The sequence below is a fragment of the Mirounga leonina genome, unplaced genomic scaffold (genome assembly GCF_011800145.1).
Source record: "Mirounga leonina isolate KUSES-001 unplaced genomic scaffold, KU_Mleo_1.0 Mir_53, whole genome shotgun sequence".
Taxonomy (NCBI): Eukaryota; Metazoa; Chordata; class Mammalia; order Carnivora; family Phocidae; genus Mirounga; species Mirounga leonina.
In genome coordinates this window covers 82,298,424-82,318,941 of record NW_023270807.1, presented here as the reverse complement: position 1 = coordinate 82,318,941, position 20,518 = coordinate 82,298,424, and the positions used below count along the sequence as shown (strand labels likewise).

Sequence of the window (20,518 nt, the reverse complement as noted above, 5' to 3'; positions counted from 1 at the left end):
TTGGAGAGTTTACTCCGTTACATGATTAATAATTGGTTGGAGTTGGAGATGGCTTGGAAAGAGAGGTCATACATGGAAACTGAATTGGATTGGGTTGAAAATGAAGGTAAAGGGTAACTCATTCATTTTTTTGGAGGGGGAACTGGCTACATATTGGAGGACAAATCACTGAGATGCTCTAAATAGGAAAAAGTATGTGTTTTAAGAGGAAGATGATGAGTTTAATTTGAGATGTCCTATCGGCAGCTAGGTTTCTAGGACTGAAGCCGGAGAATAAAGTCTGTTTTGAAAATACAAATTTTTGAATCTTCAGCAATTAAAGCCCAAAGAAAGAATTTACAAGTGATGACTGTACCCCAAGAAAACCAACTTTAAAGGGATGGACAGAGTAAGAGCCTGAGAATAAAAGGACAGAGAATTAAGAGAAAACTAGAGGAGAATATGTGAAGAAGGAAGGAAGGGTCAGAAATGGCAATTGCTACAGGAGGTTCAAGTAAATTAAAGTTTTCATTGGATTTAGTGACCAACATGTCATTGGTTATCTTTTAGAAATAGCTTTAGTAGCAAGCCGGGAGAGTAAATCTAAATTGCAGTGGAGTGAGAAGAGAATGCAGACCTGTCTCCAAAGCCTTCAAAAACTGTGGCTGTAAAACAGGAGAGGGAGCTAAGAACAGTAGCTATGGAGATATATGGAGTTGGCCTCAAAAAGCATCTCGGTATTCACACACATTGTAGGACAGTTCAAATATGCTAAATATGATTCCTATGTTTCAAGAAACTTATATTTCAAGAGGGAAATCAAATGGCAATAAATCAAAATACACTGAAAGAGACGTGTGATTATGTAATACTTTGCCTGTGTAATATTTGCACTATAAATTATATAAAATGCATGTTAAGTGTTAGTTTGGGGAGGAATATGATTCTCTTTACCACAGGTTATTAGAGAACTAGATTGCGCCATGAAAAAATGAGCATAGAATATATAAGCACTTGTAGGAGAAAAGGCAAGCACCTACACCAGCTATGTAGGATGAGACTCACCAAATGCTTTAACAAATCTAAAGAATGCGTTAGTCATAAATCGACTGGTCAGCCAACAAAGCAGAAAAAAAGGAGCATAAAAAGACTGGCTGTGGGGCGCCTGGGTGGCTCAGTTGGTTAAGCGACTGCCTTCAGCTCAGGTCATGATCCTGGAGTCCCGGGATCGAGTCCCGCATCGGGCTCCCTGCTCGGCAGGGAGTCTGCTTCTCCCACTGACCCTCCCCCCTCTCATGCTCTCTCTATCTCATTCTCTCTCAAATAAATGAATAAAATCTTAAAAAAAAAAAAAAAAAGACTGGCTGTACCAGTGAAAGAAGGGAGCTGGAATTATCAGGTGATTATAAGCTCACACTAGTTTTCAACCTTGGCTGACATCAGAATCATCCCAAGAGCTCTTGAAAATCCCAGTGCACTTACTGCCCCTCTCAGACCAATTACATCACAACCTTTGGGAGTGAAACCTGGCCCCAAGTAATTCCCGTGTGGGCTCCTAGTTTAAGGCACTGTCTCCTCTAATGTAACCATGAAAGTCATGGCTACCACACTTCTCAGACTGTGGTCCCAATGCTGAATCATTCATGGCCACGAGATAAAGGTACTGGTGGTCTTAGGCTGATACTATTGGATATTTCAGTCATCTAGCCTTCTAGTGATGATTCCATATGTATCAATTCACCTTTTGATTATCATGCAGCATGACAACAGGGGAAGAATTGATCATGTTGACTTGAGTATTTATGGTCTCCATGATAGTTATGTCTCTAATTATAAATGTGATAGAGACAGGTTAATTAATAAATGAGGATTTTCATTTCCTCCTCATCCTCACTTCACTGAAGAGATCTTTGCTTTCAGTAGTCTTATTTCTAGGCTTTTTGTGTTATAAAATCTGAAGATTGCACAGATAAAAATGGTCTTAGAAAAAGAATAACTTTACAGTGGACAAATCTGGCAAACACTACCTTAGCCAGGTAATCAAGATAAGAAGACATATGGATTGCATGGGTTCTTAATTTGATGTAATAAAAATGATACTTTACTTCTTTAGCCTTTCCCACAAAAACCCATAACTCCATGCTTATCACAAAAACATGAGTTAAGCCCCAACTGAGGGACATCCTACAAAATACATGAGCTTGTCAAAATTATCAAAATCATCAAAAACAAGGAAAGTCTAAATCTCAGTCCATAGCCTAAGAAGACACGATGACTAAATGTAATGCAGTATCCTGGAGGGGATTCTGGAATAATATAAAGATGTTAAGTGAAAACTGAAGAAATCTGAATAAAGTACAATTTTTAGTTAATAATAATGGATCAATACTAGTTCATTAGTTGTGGCAGACATACCACACCAAGAAATTAACAGTAGGGGAAACTGGGTATGGAGTATAGAGAAAATCTCTGTATTACCTTTATAACTTTTCTGTAAATCTAAAACTATTCTAAAATAACAAGTTTATTTAAAAATAATATTGAAATTAACTGAAATTGGATCATAGACCTGAATGTAAAATACAAAACTATAAAACACCTAGAAGATAACATAGGAGAAAATCTAGACGACCTTGAATATGGTGACAACGTTTAGATACAATACCAAAGTCAAATCCATGAAAGAAATAATTGATAAGCTGGACTTCATTAAAATTAAAAACTTCTGCACTGTGAAAGACACTGTCAAGAGAATGAGAAAGCAAGCCACAGACTGGGGAAAAATATTTACAAAAGACATATCTGATAAAGGGCTAGGACCCAAAATATACAAAGACCTCTTAAAGCTCAATAATAAGAAAACAAACAACGCAAATAAAAAAGAAATGAGAAAAGATTTGTCTTAGTCCATCTGGGCTGCCATAATCAAATATTATACATTAGGTGGCTTATAACAACAAAGTTTATTTCTCATAATTCTGGAGACTGGGAAGTGCAAGATCAAGTCCCCAGCGGATTTGGTGTCTGGTGAGGACTTACTTCCTAGTACCATTTTTCACTGTGTCCTCATAAGGCAAGGAAGGGGAAAAGAATCTCTCTTCTATAGGGGTTCCTTTTATTTTATTTATTTTTTATTTTTATTTTTTAAAGATTTTATTAATTCACTCATAAGAGACAGAGAGTAAGAGAGAGAGAGAGAGAGGCAGGCTCCCCGCTGAGCAGAGAGCCCAATGCGGGACTCGACCCCAGGACCCTGGGATCACGACCTTAGTCGAAGGCAGACGCTTAACCATCTGAGCCACCCAGGCACCCTATAGGGGTTCCTTTTCTAGGGCACTAATTCCATTCATTAGCACTCCACATTCATGACCTAATCACCTCTCAAAGGCCTCACCTCCTATTATCATCACCCTGCCAGTTAGAATTTCAACATAGGAATTTTGGAGGGGACATAAACCCTCAGTCCATAGCAAGACCTAAAGAGACATCTCACCAAAGATGATACACATGCAGATGGCAAATGAGCATATAAGAAGATGCTCAGTATCATATATCATTAGGAAATTGTAAATTAAAACAAGGAGCTAAACTATACACCTATTAGAATGGCCAAAATTCAAAACACTGACAACACCAAATGTTAGTGAGGATGTGGAGCAATTGGAACCTTATTCGTTGCTGGTGAGATGCAAAATGGTACCACCACTTTGGAAGACAGTTTGGTGATTTCTTAGAAAACTAAACATACTTTTACTATAGGATCCACCAATTGAGCTCCTTGGTATTTACAAAAATGAATTGAAAACTTATGTACTCAAATGTTTATAGTAGCTTTATTCATGCTGCCAAAACTTGGAAGCAACCAGGATGTCCCTTAGTAGATGAATGGATAAATAAACTGTGGTGCAAACAGACAATGGAAAATATTATTCAGCATTAAAAAAGAAATGAGCAATCAAGCCATGAAAAGACACAGAGGAAACTTAAATGGATATTACTAAGTACAAGAAGTCCATGTGAAAAGGCTACATAGTGTATGATTCCAACTATATGGTGCTCTGAAAAAGGTAAAACTATAGAGACAGTAAAAAGATCACTTTGCCAGAGGTTTGAGAGGAGGGAGGGAGGTGGAGCACAGAGGGTTTTTAGGGCAGTGAAACTACTCCGTATGATACTATAATGGTGGAGACATGTCATTAAACATTTCTCAAAACCTAAAGAATGTACAACACCATGAGTGAACCACACAGTACACTATGAACTTTGAATGATAATGATTGTCAATGTAGCTTCATTTATTGCGACAAATGTACCACCCTGGGGGTGGGGGTGTTAATAATGGGGAAGCTATGTATGTATAGGGTTAGGGGGTATATGGGAACTGTCCATACTTTCCAATCAACTTTGCTTTTAACCTTAAACTTCTCTAATATATGCATTCTATTTTGAAAAATTTATTCAGTATGGGAGAGTCTGCTGAAGAGATGAAAAGATGTAGGCTAAGACATAATAAAGGTCTAGGTGGCTCTGTCGCGCAATGGATAGCGCATTGGACTTCCAAGACATAATAAAGGTCTGACTTTCCTAGTAAAAAAATATTTCTTGTGTTTCTAGGCTCAGATCATTAGGCTCTAATCAGATCAATGAGAGAAGGCTTGTGTCAGTTTTGCTTATCCCTTTATTCCCACTGTCTGTCATTCTGACAGAGTACCTAGAACACGGTAGCTGCCCAATAAGTATTAATAAAATGAATGAATAAATGAAATGCCTCCTGTTCCATGGAATTTTCCCTAATTACCCTTAAAGAGATTAAATCATTCCATTTATGTTTCTCAGGTACATTTCTTGTTCCTTTGTTTTATTTCATGTTTTATTATATATTTGCATGCAGCTGTCCCACATTACCCTCCACACATCTAAATACATATCGTATACACATACACACACACACACACACACACACGACCGAAGTTCCTTGAAGACAAAGACTGGGCTTCATTTATATCTTTCATCTGCAAACACTTAGCTTGGGTGAACATTCATACATGCTTGTTGAATTGAGTTTACTTTGTTTGCTATGACCAGTTTAAAATTTCTTATTTAGTTGTAATTACATAGCAAATACAAAGTTATTAGCTATTAAATTAATATGAGATAAATGTATTTATTAATCTAATTAATACCTAACAAGAACTGGCAAGCAACTCTGTTCTGTATCTAGCTGGTACTAGATTCTGAAAAAGCGTTTCATATGCTATCTGTAATCTCAGGGCCATTGTTTAGTGTTATGTGCTCAGAAGCCAATTTGATTTCCTTGTGGAAATTTTCCTAAACCAGCAGCATGCATGTGAGGTGGAAAGATTACTGGACCAATGGGAATCTGGAGACTGGGTTCTACTTAGGTCCCTGAGTTTAGTGAATTGTATGGCCAGTGGTAATTCTTTTCATTGTCACGCCCTGAGGTATCGCTTCTTAAACAAACAAACAAAAATGAACTAGATAATATGTAAGAACATTCTAACTCCAATATTTGTTGTCATTTAAAGCTCTTAGAAAATCTAACGGGATTCCTAAATGACAAGCCAGTTCTCTGCTCATGCATTTTTCTGGCCACAAGATGGCGGACTTTGTGTTGTTTTCTAACAGTAAAAAGAAACTTGACCTTGCAGTTTTGAAAGTTTAAAACACCCAATTCCTTAAAAAGTCTGATAAATGTAACATGGACTTTACATTCTAACTTTTCAAAGTGTCTTAAATGCTTTGGATTTTCACAATAAAGATTTCCTCTTTTGTGTGGGAATACTGATTTAGACTGTATTTCTATACAAATGCAAATATCCCGTGATGAGATCAAAGCGTCTGTAAGTATTTTCATTTGTTTTTCTTTTTCCTTACATAGTCAAAGACAGTGCTGTTGGAATTCAAAATTGATAAAACCTTTTATGTGTGACTGGATAGAATTTTCAAAATATACTGTCACTCTGATATTTTTAGCCCTTGTCCTTGACATTACCCTAGCATCACAACTTCCTTTGATGCTACTGAGTTTCAGGATTTTATTTGAGGCAGAAGTAGCAAGTCAAAATACATCTACTTCATGCACCTAATTGGGAATTAGAAACAACAATATTTGCACTTCAGAAATTTGATGTGGGGCGCCTGGGTGGCTCAGTTGGTTAAGCGACTGCCTTCAGCTCGGGTCATGATCCTGGAGTCCCGGGATCGAGTCCCGCATCGGGCTCCCTGCTGGGCAGGGGGTCTGCTTCTCCCTTTGACCCTCCTCCCTCTCATGCTCTCTGTTTCTCATTCTCTCTCTCTCAAATAAATAAATAAAATCTTTAAAAAAAAAAAAGAAATTTGATGTAATTTTCCTTAAAATACATGATCTATCTGCTATAAGAAGATTCATGACCCTCCCAGCTTACCCTGGTCAGAAGCTCATTCATTTCCGACACGAGCGTGTTCAGGTTGCCCTCTGCCAATTGAATGAGCCTCTCTGGGGCCCGCTGAGGGGAGAGCAGGTGCTGAAAAAGATTTCATTCCACATACATTTCAGTAAAAGGTTTTGCAGTGATTATGGGGTTGCACATTTAACACAACAGTTTTCCTTTTTATACAAAGTATTTCACCATCTCGCCTTCAAAGGAAAGATAAACCATTTCAACTGGGCACATATATATGAAATGCTATGCAAAATATCCTGGCAAGCCATGCAAATTGCAGTCATTTATTGAAAAATTACTATGTCTCAGGCTTTTTTTTCCCCACTTAATTCTTACAACAATTCTATGAGGTAAATGTTTTTTTGTTTTGTGTCTGAAGAAACTCTGGCTCGAAGAAAGTTAAAACTTGCCCAAGATCACATGGCCAGTAAGGGGTAGAGTCAAGATGAACTCTGATTGTTCAAGGCTCCCATTTCAACCAACGGAGAGTTTACAGGAAAGAAAGAGAGGAGGGGCCTGGCCAGGCACTCACAGAGAGGCCGTTTTCTTCTGTTGAACCCAGTCAATGTCACAGAACAGTAACATTAGACAGGGTCACTCTGTGACAGCGATGAATGAAAGAAAACAAGACCACTCCATAATCTTGTCTAAGCACAGACAAAGCCATGGTTTCAAAGGTATCAAAAATCCATTTGCTGTCGAATCTGAGTGACCACTGCCCCTTTGGTCATTACAGCTTTAGCCTCCCTGTGTTCTTCCCTCCTTCTCCATAAGATTCATTGGAATAATCCATTACCTCCATTTCCTAATGGCACCCAACCCAGCCCAAACCCCTGCTTCCTTACAGCTGCCCCAGAACACCCAGCACAAACCCAATACTTGGAGTCATTTCTATGACCTTCTTATGGAGACACACATACATGCCCCATAGTGGGCAGTGTCCCTTGTTGCAATGAGCTCAGAAACACAACTCTGTTCTCAGTGGTCTCTGGCTGGACACAGGGAAAGGAAACAAACAAGGAGGTAAAATAATTTGCTTACCATTTTAAAATATCAAGATAGGATCCCAAGGATCCAGGTATTAAATAAATTGTAGAAGAAGGACACAATCCCCGAATCAAGAAAGACTGGAATTGAAGGAAAATCAAGGTGGTGTTGACCAATGCTCAGCCAGCCCTCAGGAGGTAGAGAACTGTATCTCTTGGTTCAGGTAGTGGCCACAGATTAAAAGCTCTTCCATTAGGGCCTTTTGCTACTTCATCCAGTGCTTATGCAGTATTTTCAAAATGGTTTATGTCCTACTGAAGTATTTGCTTTTCTAGTTCAATTTCCTTTCTTTGTATTCCTCCCATGCAGAGTAGTCCCCCCTCATCCATGGGGGCTACGTCCCAGGACCCCCAGTACACGCCTGAAACTGCTGGTAGTATTGAACCCCGATATACAGTTTTTCCCTCTGCATATGAGCCTAGGATAAAATTTAATTCATAAATTGGGCCCAGTAAGAGATTAACAACAATAAAATAGAACAATTATAAAGATATGCTGTAATAAAAATTATGTGAATGTACTTTGTCCCTCTCTCAAAAAACATTACTGGAATGTATTCACCCTTCTTGTGATGATGTAAGATGATGAAATGCTTACATAATGAGGCACTGTGGCGTAGCATGAGGCTACTATTGACCTTCTGATGACAAGTCAGAAGGGGGATCATCTGCTTGTGAACCAAGGTTGACTGTGGGTAACTGAAACCGTGGATGGGGGGTGGCGGGGGACTAAGGAAAATTACTAGTCAGCATCTTCCTCATTAAAACTCCCATTTCTGAATATGAGGCCTACAAGGTAAACTCGGATTCCTCTGTCTAGCTTTCAAGGTTGTCCTTCATAACACCCTGCCCCACTCAAGTTTCTAGCCTTATCTTTTACGAGCATGCCTGCCTTCTCGTGTAGGACAGAGAGGCCCTGTGAATTCACAGCTCCATCTCTGCTCACACACTCTCTTCTTTGACTCGAGGAAGGAGTATGAGCCCAGGGCCAGCGAGGCTTTATCGATGGCAGTCTAGGCTGGGCCTTTCCAGGCAAGTTACTTTCTCTCTCTGAGCTTGACAAAGGTAGTTTCATTCTCCCCAGCCCTAAAGTCATAGGGCCTCTACTCAAATCCTGGCTCTGCACTTAGTAGCCATGTGATCTTGTGTCTCACATTAACTTTTCTGTGTTTTAGTTTCCCTACCTGAAAAAAACAGTACTTCTTTCCTACCTCTTGGAGTTTCTAGAAGATTTATGTATGATAATTCATGTAAGACTTTAGTCACTTAATTGCTTTGCACAGAGATACCCATCACTAAGTGTTAGTTATTTTTGCTGTCATCATTATTGGCTTCCTCTTCTGGAAAATAGGAATAATAATACTTGCCTTGAAGGCCATGGTCCAGATTACAGAATATACTCCCTAGAAGAGTATCTGCCAGTGTCTAGTGAGTAAATCTTAGATTTTTCCTCCAGTCCTTGCCAACATTTCTCTGCCTATTAAATTGTGTCTATTCTTCAAGTTCCGGCACAAATTACACTCTCATTAATAATGCATTCCCTTGGGCGCCTGGGTGGCTCAGTTGGTTAAGCGACTGCCTTCAGCTCAGGTCATGATCCTGGAGTCCCTGGATCGAGTCCCGCATCGGGCTCCCTGCTCCGCAGGGAGTCTGCTTCTCCCTCTGACCCTCCGGACCCTCCCCCCTCTCATGCTCTCTCTCTGTCTCTCTCTCTCAAATAAATAAATAAAATATTTAAAAAAAATAATAATGCATTCCCTTGTTTCTCCGAATATTACCTGTTTCTCTAATCTTTGTACAATATTGTAAGTCAAAAATTTATAAAACACATGATGAGTATCCTGATTGTTAAATTATTGCTTTAACCACATAGACTGTAAGCTTCCTGAGGGTAGTGACCACAGTGTATGAATCATGAAACTCCCAGGGAACCAAGTGCAATACCGAAACATTCCAGAATTTCTCAAAAAATACCTGATCATTGACGGATAGCAAATTGGGAGTCACTTTCCATCTTTTGTTATCAGATGAAGTCCCAATTTCCTTAACATTTCCTCCTCTCCCACCCACTACCGAAAGTTTTAACAATGTTTTAGAATAGTGTTTTTCAAATTAGTTCTCGTTGAAGTGTTTTCAAAGGTCTGCTAGCTCTCTAGTACAAAGTTTTAATCTTGTGTTTTCATTTTGATGGGAAACTTAAATGTTAATGTAAGCATTTCTGGAACTCAGGCCGGGCACCTGAGAGATGACTATGGCCATCTGATCTCAGCACCTACCTCTGCATGCATGTCTGATCGTATGGCAGATTGAACACGTAAATCATGTGACCTTGTCAAGTAATGACAAACGTCATTTTAGGACCCCTTGCAAGGGGCTCTGTAGTTCATACTGTAGAATGGTAGGAATTATATGTAATATACATACTGATGAAAGAACCTGTGTGGAAGTAGTCAGGGTCATATTCTTGTTGCAAGCAGGAATTTGCTCTCAGCAAAAATCATCTGTTATTTTATATTAATGTTTTTAATTTTAATTTTATTGGGTTTTTTTAGGCTTTTGTAAGGATTAATGTGTTTTGATTTTATCGAGCTGTAAGTATAGGAACTATACCTGATTTTATGTTTGTACATATTTAAATAACATAATAAAGCTGATTTAGGCCAAGCACTGAGAGTACATAAGCCACTTTCCCTTAACAGCAATCTGTTATAGTTAATACTCAAATTTGAAAAACACTGGTTTAGAAAATCTCTGAATTTTCCTCCTGGTTGCTTGCCTTGATTTGGAGTGAAGGGAAGATTTACTAATTCTGGCCACTACCCCTTGGGAAGCTTCTGTCATCTTTTCCCTGGCTCTTGCCATGACTGCTCCAACCTACCTTTAGTTCTTGAGTCATATTTTCGAGACCATACAGCATTTTATATGGGGCAGGTAGTGGGCCAGTGAGGTTGATACTCATGGCCATCTGCTCCAGGTGAGCCAAGTCACTGAGAAGAAGGCCCGTGCATTCATCTCCACAAACTGTGAAAGGGGAAATGACATAGAATATTTACTTCTGTTAAACATCCCAGGCAGATGTTCAAAGATTTCAGCTATGAAATATTTTATGGCCCACGTATAATTCCGCGAGAGATGATGCTACACATCTTAGATAATTAACACTTTCAAATGGATGATGGTTGTAAAAAAGAGGAAAAGAACAACAGGAGAGCAGACATGCCTGTTGGCCAGAAGCTGAAATAGGGACAGGGACGTAAGGTGAGAACCAAAGAGGAGGAGCAAATGGATTTTGAGGGGAACGAGCATATTACAGAAGTACGAGAGGTAAGACATGGGATATAACATTATGAACGTTCCAGCAGTTCCCACATAAGCAATCTAGCGGACATCTGTAACTAGAGCATAAGACATGCTCCCATGTCTAAAACTGTATGCAAATAACGTGCTCTACTGCAGTGGACTGGAGAGTGTCTACAGCAATGGGGTCTCCCCGTGTTTCACATACCATGTAGGCTGCATATCCCAAATTTGTGCAACTTTTCCGCTTGACAACTACGGAAAAGAATAATTTTTAAAAAAGAGAAGTCAAAAGAAAGAACTTTTCTTTTTATAATTTGTGTTTCTTTGGCTCATGGTATGTATGTATTTATTTACTCACTTACCGACTTATTTGCCAACTTTTCCTCTTTAGCCTTTCAGCCCATTATCGCCCGTCATTACATGCTCTCCCACAAATTCCTGCTTTGCTAATTAACCTCATCCAGCCTTGTGGATAAATAATTGCTAAGGGCCAGGAAAGTGTTATTCCGTAAGTAGCCAGAAGTGCTAATATTCTATGTATAATCTTTTCGGTAATTAGAAAGAGGGAGTGCTCATGCTTGGCGTGGTGGAAGGGGGCTGGTGGTAGAGTTAGTAGAGAGAAAAAAAAATGGATGGTTTTTTCATTATTAGATTAATTTCATAAACAGTAGAATTTCTAAAATGAAAATACATGAATTCTCTTGTAGGATTTTAAATATATACATATTCAGTTTGAAGTTTTTAGTTCCTTTTTTTTTTTTTAACCCTTTGCAATGGAGCAACGAGGTGTAGCTTCTCCATGCCAAGGAGCATGTATTACCGTGTTTATGATATGCATTTATGTAGACAGTTATAATTTCTAGCATATATTCAGCAGAAGGAGGTATCAAAACTATGCACAATAAGAAGAGTAAATGCATAACATGGCAAATACCAAGATTTGGAGTAGCTTTGGACCATGCCCCAAATTGGCAAGAATTCAATCAGTCCTCTAAAATAGCACTCCCCTGAGCTGCCTAATGGAGAAAAAGCCACTAACTAAAGCTTGTAAACAAAGAGAAGTAGTACAGAGGGTGATTTTTTTGATAGGACAGCAGTTAAAGGTGAGTTACAAGATCCCTTCACAGGGCTTCAACTGCCCCAGCAGGGCTTTCAGTAAATCAGCTGCGTACGGATGATACCTGCAACTGTAGAGTGTCCCCTGCAGGAGCTTTGCCAGCTGAGTGAACAAAGAGGCTTTGGAGGCAGGAGCCCAAGTGTGGAACTGGAGCTGTATTCTCTTCCTCTTCTGCTAACCGGAATGAAAGGGAATTTGCTCTACATGGAAACTCAGTGTAAACAACAGAGTGCTGTGTCTTCCTGCTCCCAGTTCAATGGGAGTGCTTGAGAAGCTTTAACACACCTGTCTACATGAAACATTTACAGAAAACACAACCGGCAACATAATTAGCTGCCGAACTGACTCTGTCTAAACATCAGAACACAGTCTGGGTGTCAAACGCTAGTGGGTCTCAGAATCATCTGAACAATTTTCTTAAATCACAGAAGACAGCCACTTGGCTGTACATTAAAATCCTATGGGGATTTATAAAATACAGATGTCCAGGTACTTCCCACCCCCACCTTCAGAGCATCTGATTTCTTGGGTCTGTGGCAAGGCCTAGGCGTCAGAATTTTTAGATTATAGAGGATCCGATCATACAGCTAGGGTTTAGAGACACCATTGCAGATGATAAGCTTTAGGGATGCTCAATCCTAAAGATGAAAGTCGTCATTTTGCTTGTTGTCTCCTCTGCCTCGGATACTTCTCCCTCCATCTTCCCCTATGCAGCTCCTGGATATTCAGGTCAAAGGCTTAAGTGGTACTTCCTCAGAGGGGAAGGCCATGATGACTCAGAAATGACTGTCTCCAGCAATCACTATTGCATTCCCTTGGTCTCGTTATCTTAACACTCATGTGTGTATGAGCTCCCTTATTACTTTGGTTATATATTACTTCTTCCATACCATACTTAAAAACCTTTGGTCACAGTGTTTAGGATAGTGTCTTATACACAGTAAACATAGTAAAAAAACATGTGCTTATGACTATCTTTGTGAAAGAAGAGCAAAAATATTTTGGAAAAGAGCAGAGTGTTAGAGGGAGAGAACAGAGAGAGGGAGAGAGGGAAAGGGAGGGAGGGAGGAAGGGAGGGAGAGAAGAATGGTCAAACAGGAAGTGTCTAAATGGGAGAACATGATAATGAGATAGGAACTGGAGAACAACACAGATATGTGAGGAACAGGAGAACAGAATAAAAACAATGGTAAGGAAAAATTGTCTTGTGATTGGAGAGGCAGAGACTGAGTAATGTTGGGAAATGGCTGTTATGATACCCACATAAAGTAATTCAGGTTTTTGTTTGTTTGTTTTGAGGTAATTCAGTTTTGACTTAGGAAAGAGTTATTGGAATGGAGGAAGGGATGAGAAGCAAAAAGATAAGAAATGTTATCAAGAAAGAAACAACACAGATGGGTTACTGACCAGATAAGGGCAATGCTCAGTTCTGGGATGGATTAAAAATGGTCACCACTTCCTTCCTGTTCTCCCATTAAGAAGTAGAGCCTTATTCCTCCCCCTTAAATCTGGGTTGGATTTATGACACACTCTGACCCAAAGAGTGTGTCAGAGGAATATTGTGTGACTCTTCAGCCTCAGCTTCAAGGCGTTCAGCATTTTCTGCTTTCACATTCTTGGAACCCTGCTGCCTTATGGATAATTCCAAATGAGTCTTCTTGAGGAAGAGAGGCAGCTGTGAGCAAGAGAAAGGCAGGCCCGACCACTCCAGCTGAGGCTCCATCATGTGAATGGGGCTATCTGAGCCTCCTCAGGCATGACAACAAAAGAACTATCCATTGGAGCCAGCCCAATCTGTCAACCTACAGAAACCTGAGGATATATCCAGTTGTTGTTTTAAGTTATTGAATTTTGGAGTGGTAGCAATACATAACTGATAAACTTTCCCAAGTTTTGCAAGTGTGATTTAGAGTTCAAATTCAGATCAGGGACTTACAAGTTGCAATTCACAGGCTAAGAACAAGTATTAGCAAAAATTCTTAATTTTATTAAAAGTTAGGAAGGATACAAAGGTTCCTTTTCAACTGAGGCCAACTTTATCATTATTATAAAGTTCCATTCAACTTCTAGTGCAGATGGATTTTGGGCAGATGTTCCCAGGATGTAAACAAAAAATATGTTTTTTTTACTTTCAAGATCTTGAGAGATACTTCATAATAGGATGTCTCACCATGCTTTTTAGGGCAGTGTGTTCTTCAGGAATCTTTTGCTAGCCCTTTCTCTAATGTATTTATAATTTATAACCTACCTATTTCCAAGAAGAAATTGAGTCAGCTCACTGATAATAGTGTGGCTAGAGGTTCCTCACTGGTGGCTCCAGAAATTTCCAGGGAAAAGTTTTCTCAGATTTTATTTCATATAAGAATAAATCAAGCACTGGAATGCAGAACTAGGTCTGATTTACTGTAATACACTACAGAGTAAATTGGTGAACTAGAATGCCAAGAGGCATGATGAATACTGATTTTTCTCTCGCTTATTCTATCCCCTGCCCATCTGTTTTGGTTCCTCATCTTCAGTTGTTGAAATAAAAATGTATTTAATTGCTCTTTCAAGGACTCAGACATCCCATTTTATGTTTCTGTTCCAAAGATCTATTATTGTCCCATGTCTTATGGTCTCTGTATTTGCTTTTTGAGGAACAAAGTAGAAGCACATTTCCGTAAGTGAAAGGTAAGTTTTACAGTATGCTCCAAGTAATATACTAACATCTGTCCAAATGGGTCAGAAAGACTTATGGATATGACAGCCATGGGGATTTTCCTAAAGCTTCTATATAAGTTTAGTTCATGCAGTTAGAAGATACACCCACGAGGAAATATGCCTTTTACATAATGGTTTGCTATTTTATTCTGACACAAAATATTTTACATATACCGCAAGCTACTTTTATTTGCCCTCAAAAAGTCTGAAGTGTCTGGCAACAAACATGGATGCAAATTAAAACCACATTTAATTCACTATAAGAGGGAAGATTTGAAGAGTGTACAGAGACATGGAATATTCACATTATGTAAACAGTTGTTCTTTGATGAATGTGCAGTAACTGCTCAGTGTAAATTAACACCTATCTTATAATCAGGACCCCCAAAGAACCTCTTCCAACCATTCTATTCAGCAAGAGATAAGGTTATAAAGTGAGATCCTGGCTAAACTGCATGGGAACAAAAGCAAATATTTCAAGACTATGATTATATTTTACATGACTAAATGTTTCTGAGGCTTTGCCTATAAAAGTGTCAGGATAAATTTGTGTCTAATATTAACAAATGCAGTACTAAATTCAGATTGTTATAGCTGGGCACATGTAAGGGACAAATCATGCAACTGATATTACAGATCTTTCTGTTAGCAATTAGTACAAAATACTGCATTTCTACCAGAGTCCCCCATGCATAATAACTACTGGCTTACTGTCACAAAAAATTCACACACTATGTCCACACCAAAGAAGCTGAAGCTGAAATGAGTGCAATGAGTATTTTTGAAAAGGCCAAACCCATTAACCAATTTTAGGTAAAATACATAAATTGTCTGCCCTAATAGAATAGGGATGAATGAGTAAATATACATTTCTAACAAAAGACTAAATTTGTGTACCTATATTCATGTTTTAATTTAACTCTTTTATATTAAGGCCATTGATATTTCCTAGGATATGGATTTTATATTTCTCTCCTTTCTCTTTCCCTTTCAAGAAGAAACTTTTAGATTGGCACATATTTAGGGCTTATTATTATGTAGAAATAATATCGTCTAAAATAAAAATTTGGTTTTAAACTGATTAAGAAGTCTTTTTTGCCTATTATTTCTCTGAATAAAGGGAAAGGTATTCTGTAGGCTTTAGATGAGGCTGATGAATTTGTTCATGCACCAAGTTGTTTCATATATTATATGTAATTATATATTTAAGATATCATATAATATATAAGTATAATTATATAAAATATAGAATATAAATAACAAATTTATAATTAATAAACTAATAAATGCATATAATTATGTTATATAATATAAATTTTTATATCTTAATTTTAACTTAATTTTAAAATATTTATATATAAATTTTATTTTATATATGTTAAACAAAATTCTGTACATAAGTATATATATATATAACACAAGTTCAATATGGCTTAAGTATGGCATAACTGTTCCAAAAAAAAGGAGGGCACCTGGGTGGCTCAGTTGGTTAGGTGTCTGCCTTCAGCTCAGGTCATGATCCCAGGATCCTGGGATCGAGTCCTGGATCAGGCTCCCTGCTCAGCAGGGAGTCTTCTTCTCCCTCTGCCCCTCACCCTGCTCTCATGCTCTCTCTAGCTCTCTCCCTCAATCTCTCTCAAATATATAAATAAATAAAATATTAAACAACAACAAAAAACAAAAAAAGGAAACTTTTTTGTAAGCACTATAATAATAATGGGATAGTAACTTTTATCTATATGTTCATTACATAGCAGGCAATACGTTCTTTCTTGCCTTCATTATCTCATCTAATGTTCACAGCAATTCTATAAAGTGCTATTAATATCCTCATTTAAAAGATGAGTAAAATAGTCAAAATAATTGTATATATGAGCCTATAAATATTGCCATGTGAAAACTTAAAGAGAGGAGAAAATATAAGGTGGTCATAAAAGGGGTTTTCAGTGAGTTGAAGAGCCTAGAATTAGAGAGAATTATAGAAAACCAGAAGTCAGCCTAACCTAAATATTTCATCAGAAACTGATGAGTTGCACAAAACATGTTTTTGCAAAAAAGTGGTCAAATAATAACCATGATGCTAATAATGCCTAGAATTTACTGAGCATGTATTATGCTTAAGTACTTCGCATATATGTATACAGTATTTTGTTTCCATTTTACAGATGATGAAATGAGGTTTAAAAGAGTTGACTACATGGTGTCACACAACTTGTATGTGACCAGCCAGGATTCGAACCTTCTAGAGACACATCATGACAGCATGCTTCCTGGCATCAGGAGATAGTCTGCTTCAGGGACACCACAGAAAAGACAATTGCACTATCTTACTTATAAGAATTCCTCTGACTTGAAGATCTTAGGATTCTATTGTTCTTCGAGGTCAATGAACTCCTTCAATCTAGCACAGTGAAAACTGTAATCAAATGGAGTTTACTCTTAAAATTAAGCCTGACAGAAAATACAGGAAGTAGTGATCAGCCTCCTGTACATGACAGTTCAATAGCACAACTCCTTCCTCCATTAAGAGAATGGCTTTCCCAATGTGATATACAAACCCAATGATCAGGAAAATTACCTAGAATCAGAGTGAGAGTTGCAATCTCGTAATCCTGGACCTATGCTAAGAAGGTTGACAAAAAACTCAAAGCATCTTTTACTAACAAAACAGATACAAGTCAAGTGCAAACAGGGTGAACAGAAGTTGCTTCTATAGATTCTATGACATCCGAATTTGAATAATATGCCAAAGCTTGGAGTTGTAAAAAACTACAGTAGACATACTGGTCTTTGGATAGGAAATAGCATTTGGGGATTAAGTGGGAGCAGAAAGAGGATGGCATTTAAGGGGTAAGGATGGAGGGTGATCACATGTCCCGCAAGCAAAGCCATAGCTCATTAAAAAGCATCTGGAGGTCAACTGATGCTTTATCATCATCTTTTATTATGGAAAGTCTCATTTTCTTAATAGTGATCGGCCCCATTGCACTATTTTGTTCCTGCTTTCATTTATAGGGGAGCAATAATTGCCATTAACAATCATCGTTGATTTATAAGAGTATAACACTGTTCTAACAACAATATATAAGGGCCGCTACATTATTATGATAAGATCCTTGCTAGCAACTGGATATTAAAAACAATAATCTTGACCATCTCTGCAGATCAGTGTCAAGGTAGGACAAAACTTCAGATCTTAGCTTTCACCAAGTGGCTGAAAAGTATGTATTTTACAGAATTAAGGTGTGCTATCACATTTAGCTAGGTTGCAGGTAAAAAACACGCTTCATAACTGCTTTTGCAACACTGGCAAGCAAAACCTCATCTTAAATGTTATATTATAGATAAATTGTGACTATAAGCAATAAAGCTCTTATATTCTTAATATCTCATAGGCAGTGAATAAAAATAGGAAGCATCAATTTGATATTTATAAAATGCTATTTCAGGCACTCTTTATGGAATAACATCTTGCCAACAGCTCCTAATTTTAATTTCTGTTCTCTATAAGAGTAATATATTTTACTATGCCACTCATAATCTATTTTAAACATTACATGAGTTGTTTTGTGCTAACTACTGATCTGTAGAAAATAGGACATGAAAAATCTGAGTTTTGTGATTCACTGTACAGAACTTTACTATTAAATAAATAATGTCTTTCTTGCTCATTCTCAAATTTCAGAAAGGCAGGTGGTTGTTCTCATTTTATAAAATGATAATGTAAATTGTGAATGAGGGTTGGAAGAGGAGGTTGGATTTGTATTAACCTAACATACTAAGGATAAGTCCGTCCTGTTTTGGGAAGTCCAACAAAATATCTCTTCAGGACTCACCAACATTTATAAGGGAAGAACACACTGTAGAGTTGTCCCAAATTATTCCTATTAGAAAAAAGTAAAAAGATCTAGAAAGAAATCTGAGCACCCAGCTAATGTGTTTTTCACTTGTATAGAAGGTAGGACTCTACTTGACAATCCTTGATGAATAAAAATCTATCCTAACTCCCATATAACTATCATAATGTTTTATTTATTTATTTAAAAATTTTTTTTTAAGATTTTATTTATTTGCGAGAGAGAGAATGAGAGACAGAGAGCATGAGAGGGAGGAGGGTCAGAGGGAGAAGCAGACTCTCCACTGAGCAGGGAGCCCGATGCGGGACTCGATCCCGGGACTCCAGGATCATGACCTGAGCTGAAGGCAGTCGCTTAACCAACTGAGCCACCCAGGCGCCCCCATAATGTTTTAAATCTTAGAGGAGAGAGTCTCAACAGTTAGTAGGAAAAAAAAGTATGTATCTCTTAACATATATATTTAAAGTTTTTCATTTTTTAACCCATTTTATCTTTATTCTTTATTGAGGTAACATGGGCTTTAAACCCAAGAGGTAAATGAATAAAGAGCTGAATTAATTAATGTTGAATATACTAGGAAAACCATGTCTGCTTTCAGTGTCTTGTATTGGCAGTCAGCATAAAAGAAAGTAAGATTTGCAAGGCAAACCTAAGTTCAAATCATAGCTCTATGGAAAAGTCACTGTGAGCTTTGGAAAAGCAACTTAAATCACCTAATTCAGTTTTCTTATCACACAGTGGAGATAATAATGTATAGGGATGTTGTAATCATTTAAAAGCATATAAAGTGCTTAATATAGTGTCTGGCAAATGAAGCTCTCGATATAGGTGAACCTTTAAAAAATTACTATTCTGATGAACCATGTGTGGTAAAATGGGCTTTGGAGAATGCCTAGAATCTGAAGACAGATGTTTTGGTTGGGCATGCCCAGGCACTGACTCTGATGAGTGAGGCTGATAACCTTGGTGGATTGAATTTGGCTCACTAGGAGAGACTCTGCTATCTAAATATTACCTATTAAGGGCATAGATTATTTGTGTACATTCCTCATGACAGTAATGGAAATTCCATGTATAAAAGACCATGTCCTACAAGAAATCCACCATTTTGGCTCCTATAAAATCCTAGGTTGCTCACTGGCAATTGTCCATGGCAGCTATAAGTCTCTCAGCTGCTCCAAGGAAGCTCTTCCATGATTTCTGCATTTGCTCTGTACTGCACAATCTCTACAGCAAAATTTTATAACCTTTGTTAAACAAATTAATTATGTAACTAACTTTACAGGATGTATATAGATTCTTTCCACCAGTATGCAGCTCTCTTGAGATAATGCAATGATCATGCCTAGATCATTTACTGTGGGTTTTTTTTCTATTTTTAAAAATACACAAATCCACAATGTGGGCGAAATTAAGTCCTGTTTTCTAGTGAATTAATTAAAGAGAGAAAAATTAACTATATAATGCATGCTACTAACCTGAGTGCTAATTTATTACATAATAGGACAAATATCTTAATTTTTATAGTCACCACCATCTTACCAGCACCCATTTATCTCTTTTCTTTATCAATGTAACATGGGCTCTAAGCTCAGAAGAGATTTTTCTTAGAAGACATTTCTCTTACTACACATACATATTCTCTTGCCCAAACCAGGCTACCTTCATACACACCCACTCACAGGCCTTATACAATTCCACTAAAGTCACATGTGATAAAACAGGCTTTGCAGATCAAACAGGCCAGGTGAATCATTCTTTGATATCTTGCTCTTATTTAGCTTAAGGATATAGAAAGATACTAAAAAGAGATTTGAAGATAAGTCAGTTATGTCATTATTTGTGTCTTGATTATCTTATCTCAAAACTAGAAGTAGAACCTGAGTCTTGGCGCAGGTCAATATAATAGAAGTATGGCATATTTTTCTGCCACAGGAGAAATTTTAAAATATGAGAAAAGAAGAAAAGCCTATGCAACAATTCTAACAGTTAACCTAATAAAGGGTAAAGAGTAAACATTACTAGAAATGGAAATCACTAATGTTTAAGAGCAACATGAGGAAAATCTACACA

At 37.7% G+C, this 20,518-nt stretch overlaps 1 protein-coding gene across 1 annotated transcript in view; it reads right to left on the bottom strand.

Annotated features, from left to right (window-relative positions):
* LAMA2 (laminin subunit alpha 2) overlaps positions 1-20,518 on the bottom strand; it is a 617,443-nt gene that overhangs the window by 138,311 nt on the left and 458,614 nt on the right. The window contains exons 33-34 of the mRNA XM_034990595.1: positions 10,347-10,489; positions 6,405-6,503 (exon numbers count right to left, since the gene is read on the bottom strand). Of these exons, the coding sequence (XP_034846486.1) occupies positions 6,405-6,503; positions 10,347-10,489 (242 nt within the window). The remainder of the gene's footprint in view (positions 1-6,404; positions 6,504-10,346; positions 10,490-20,518) is intronic.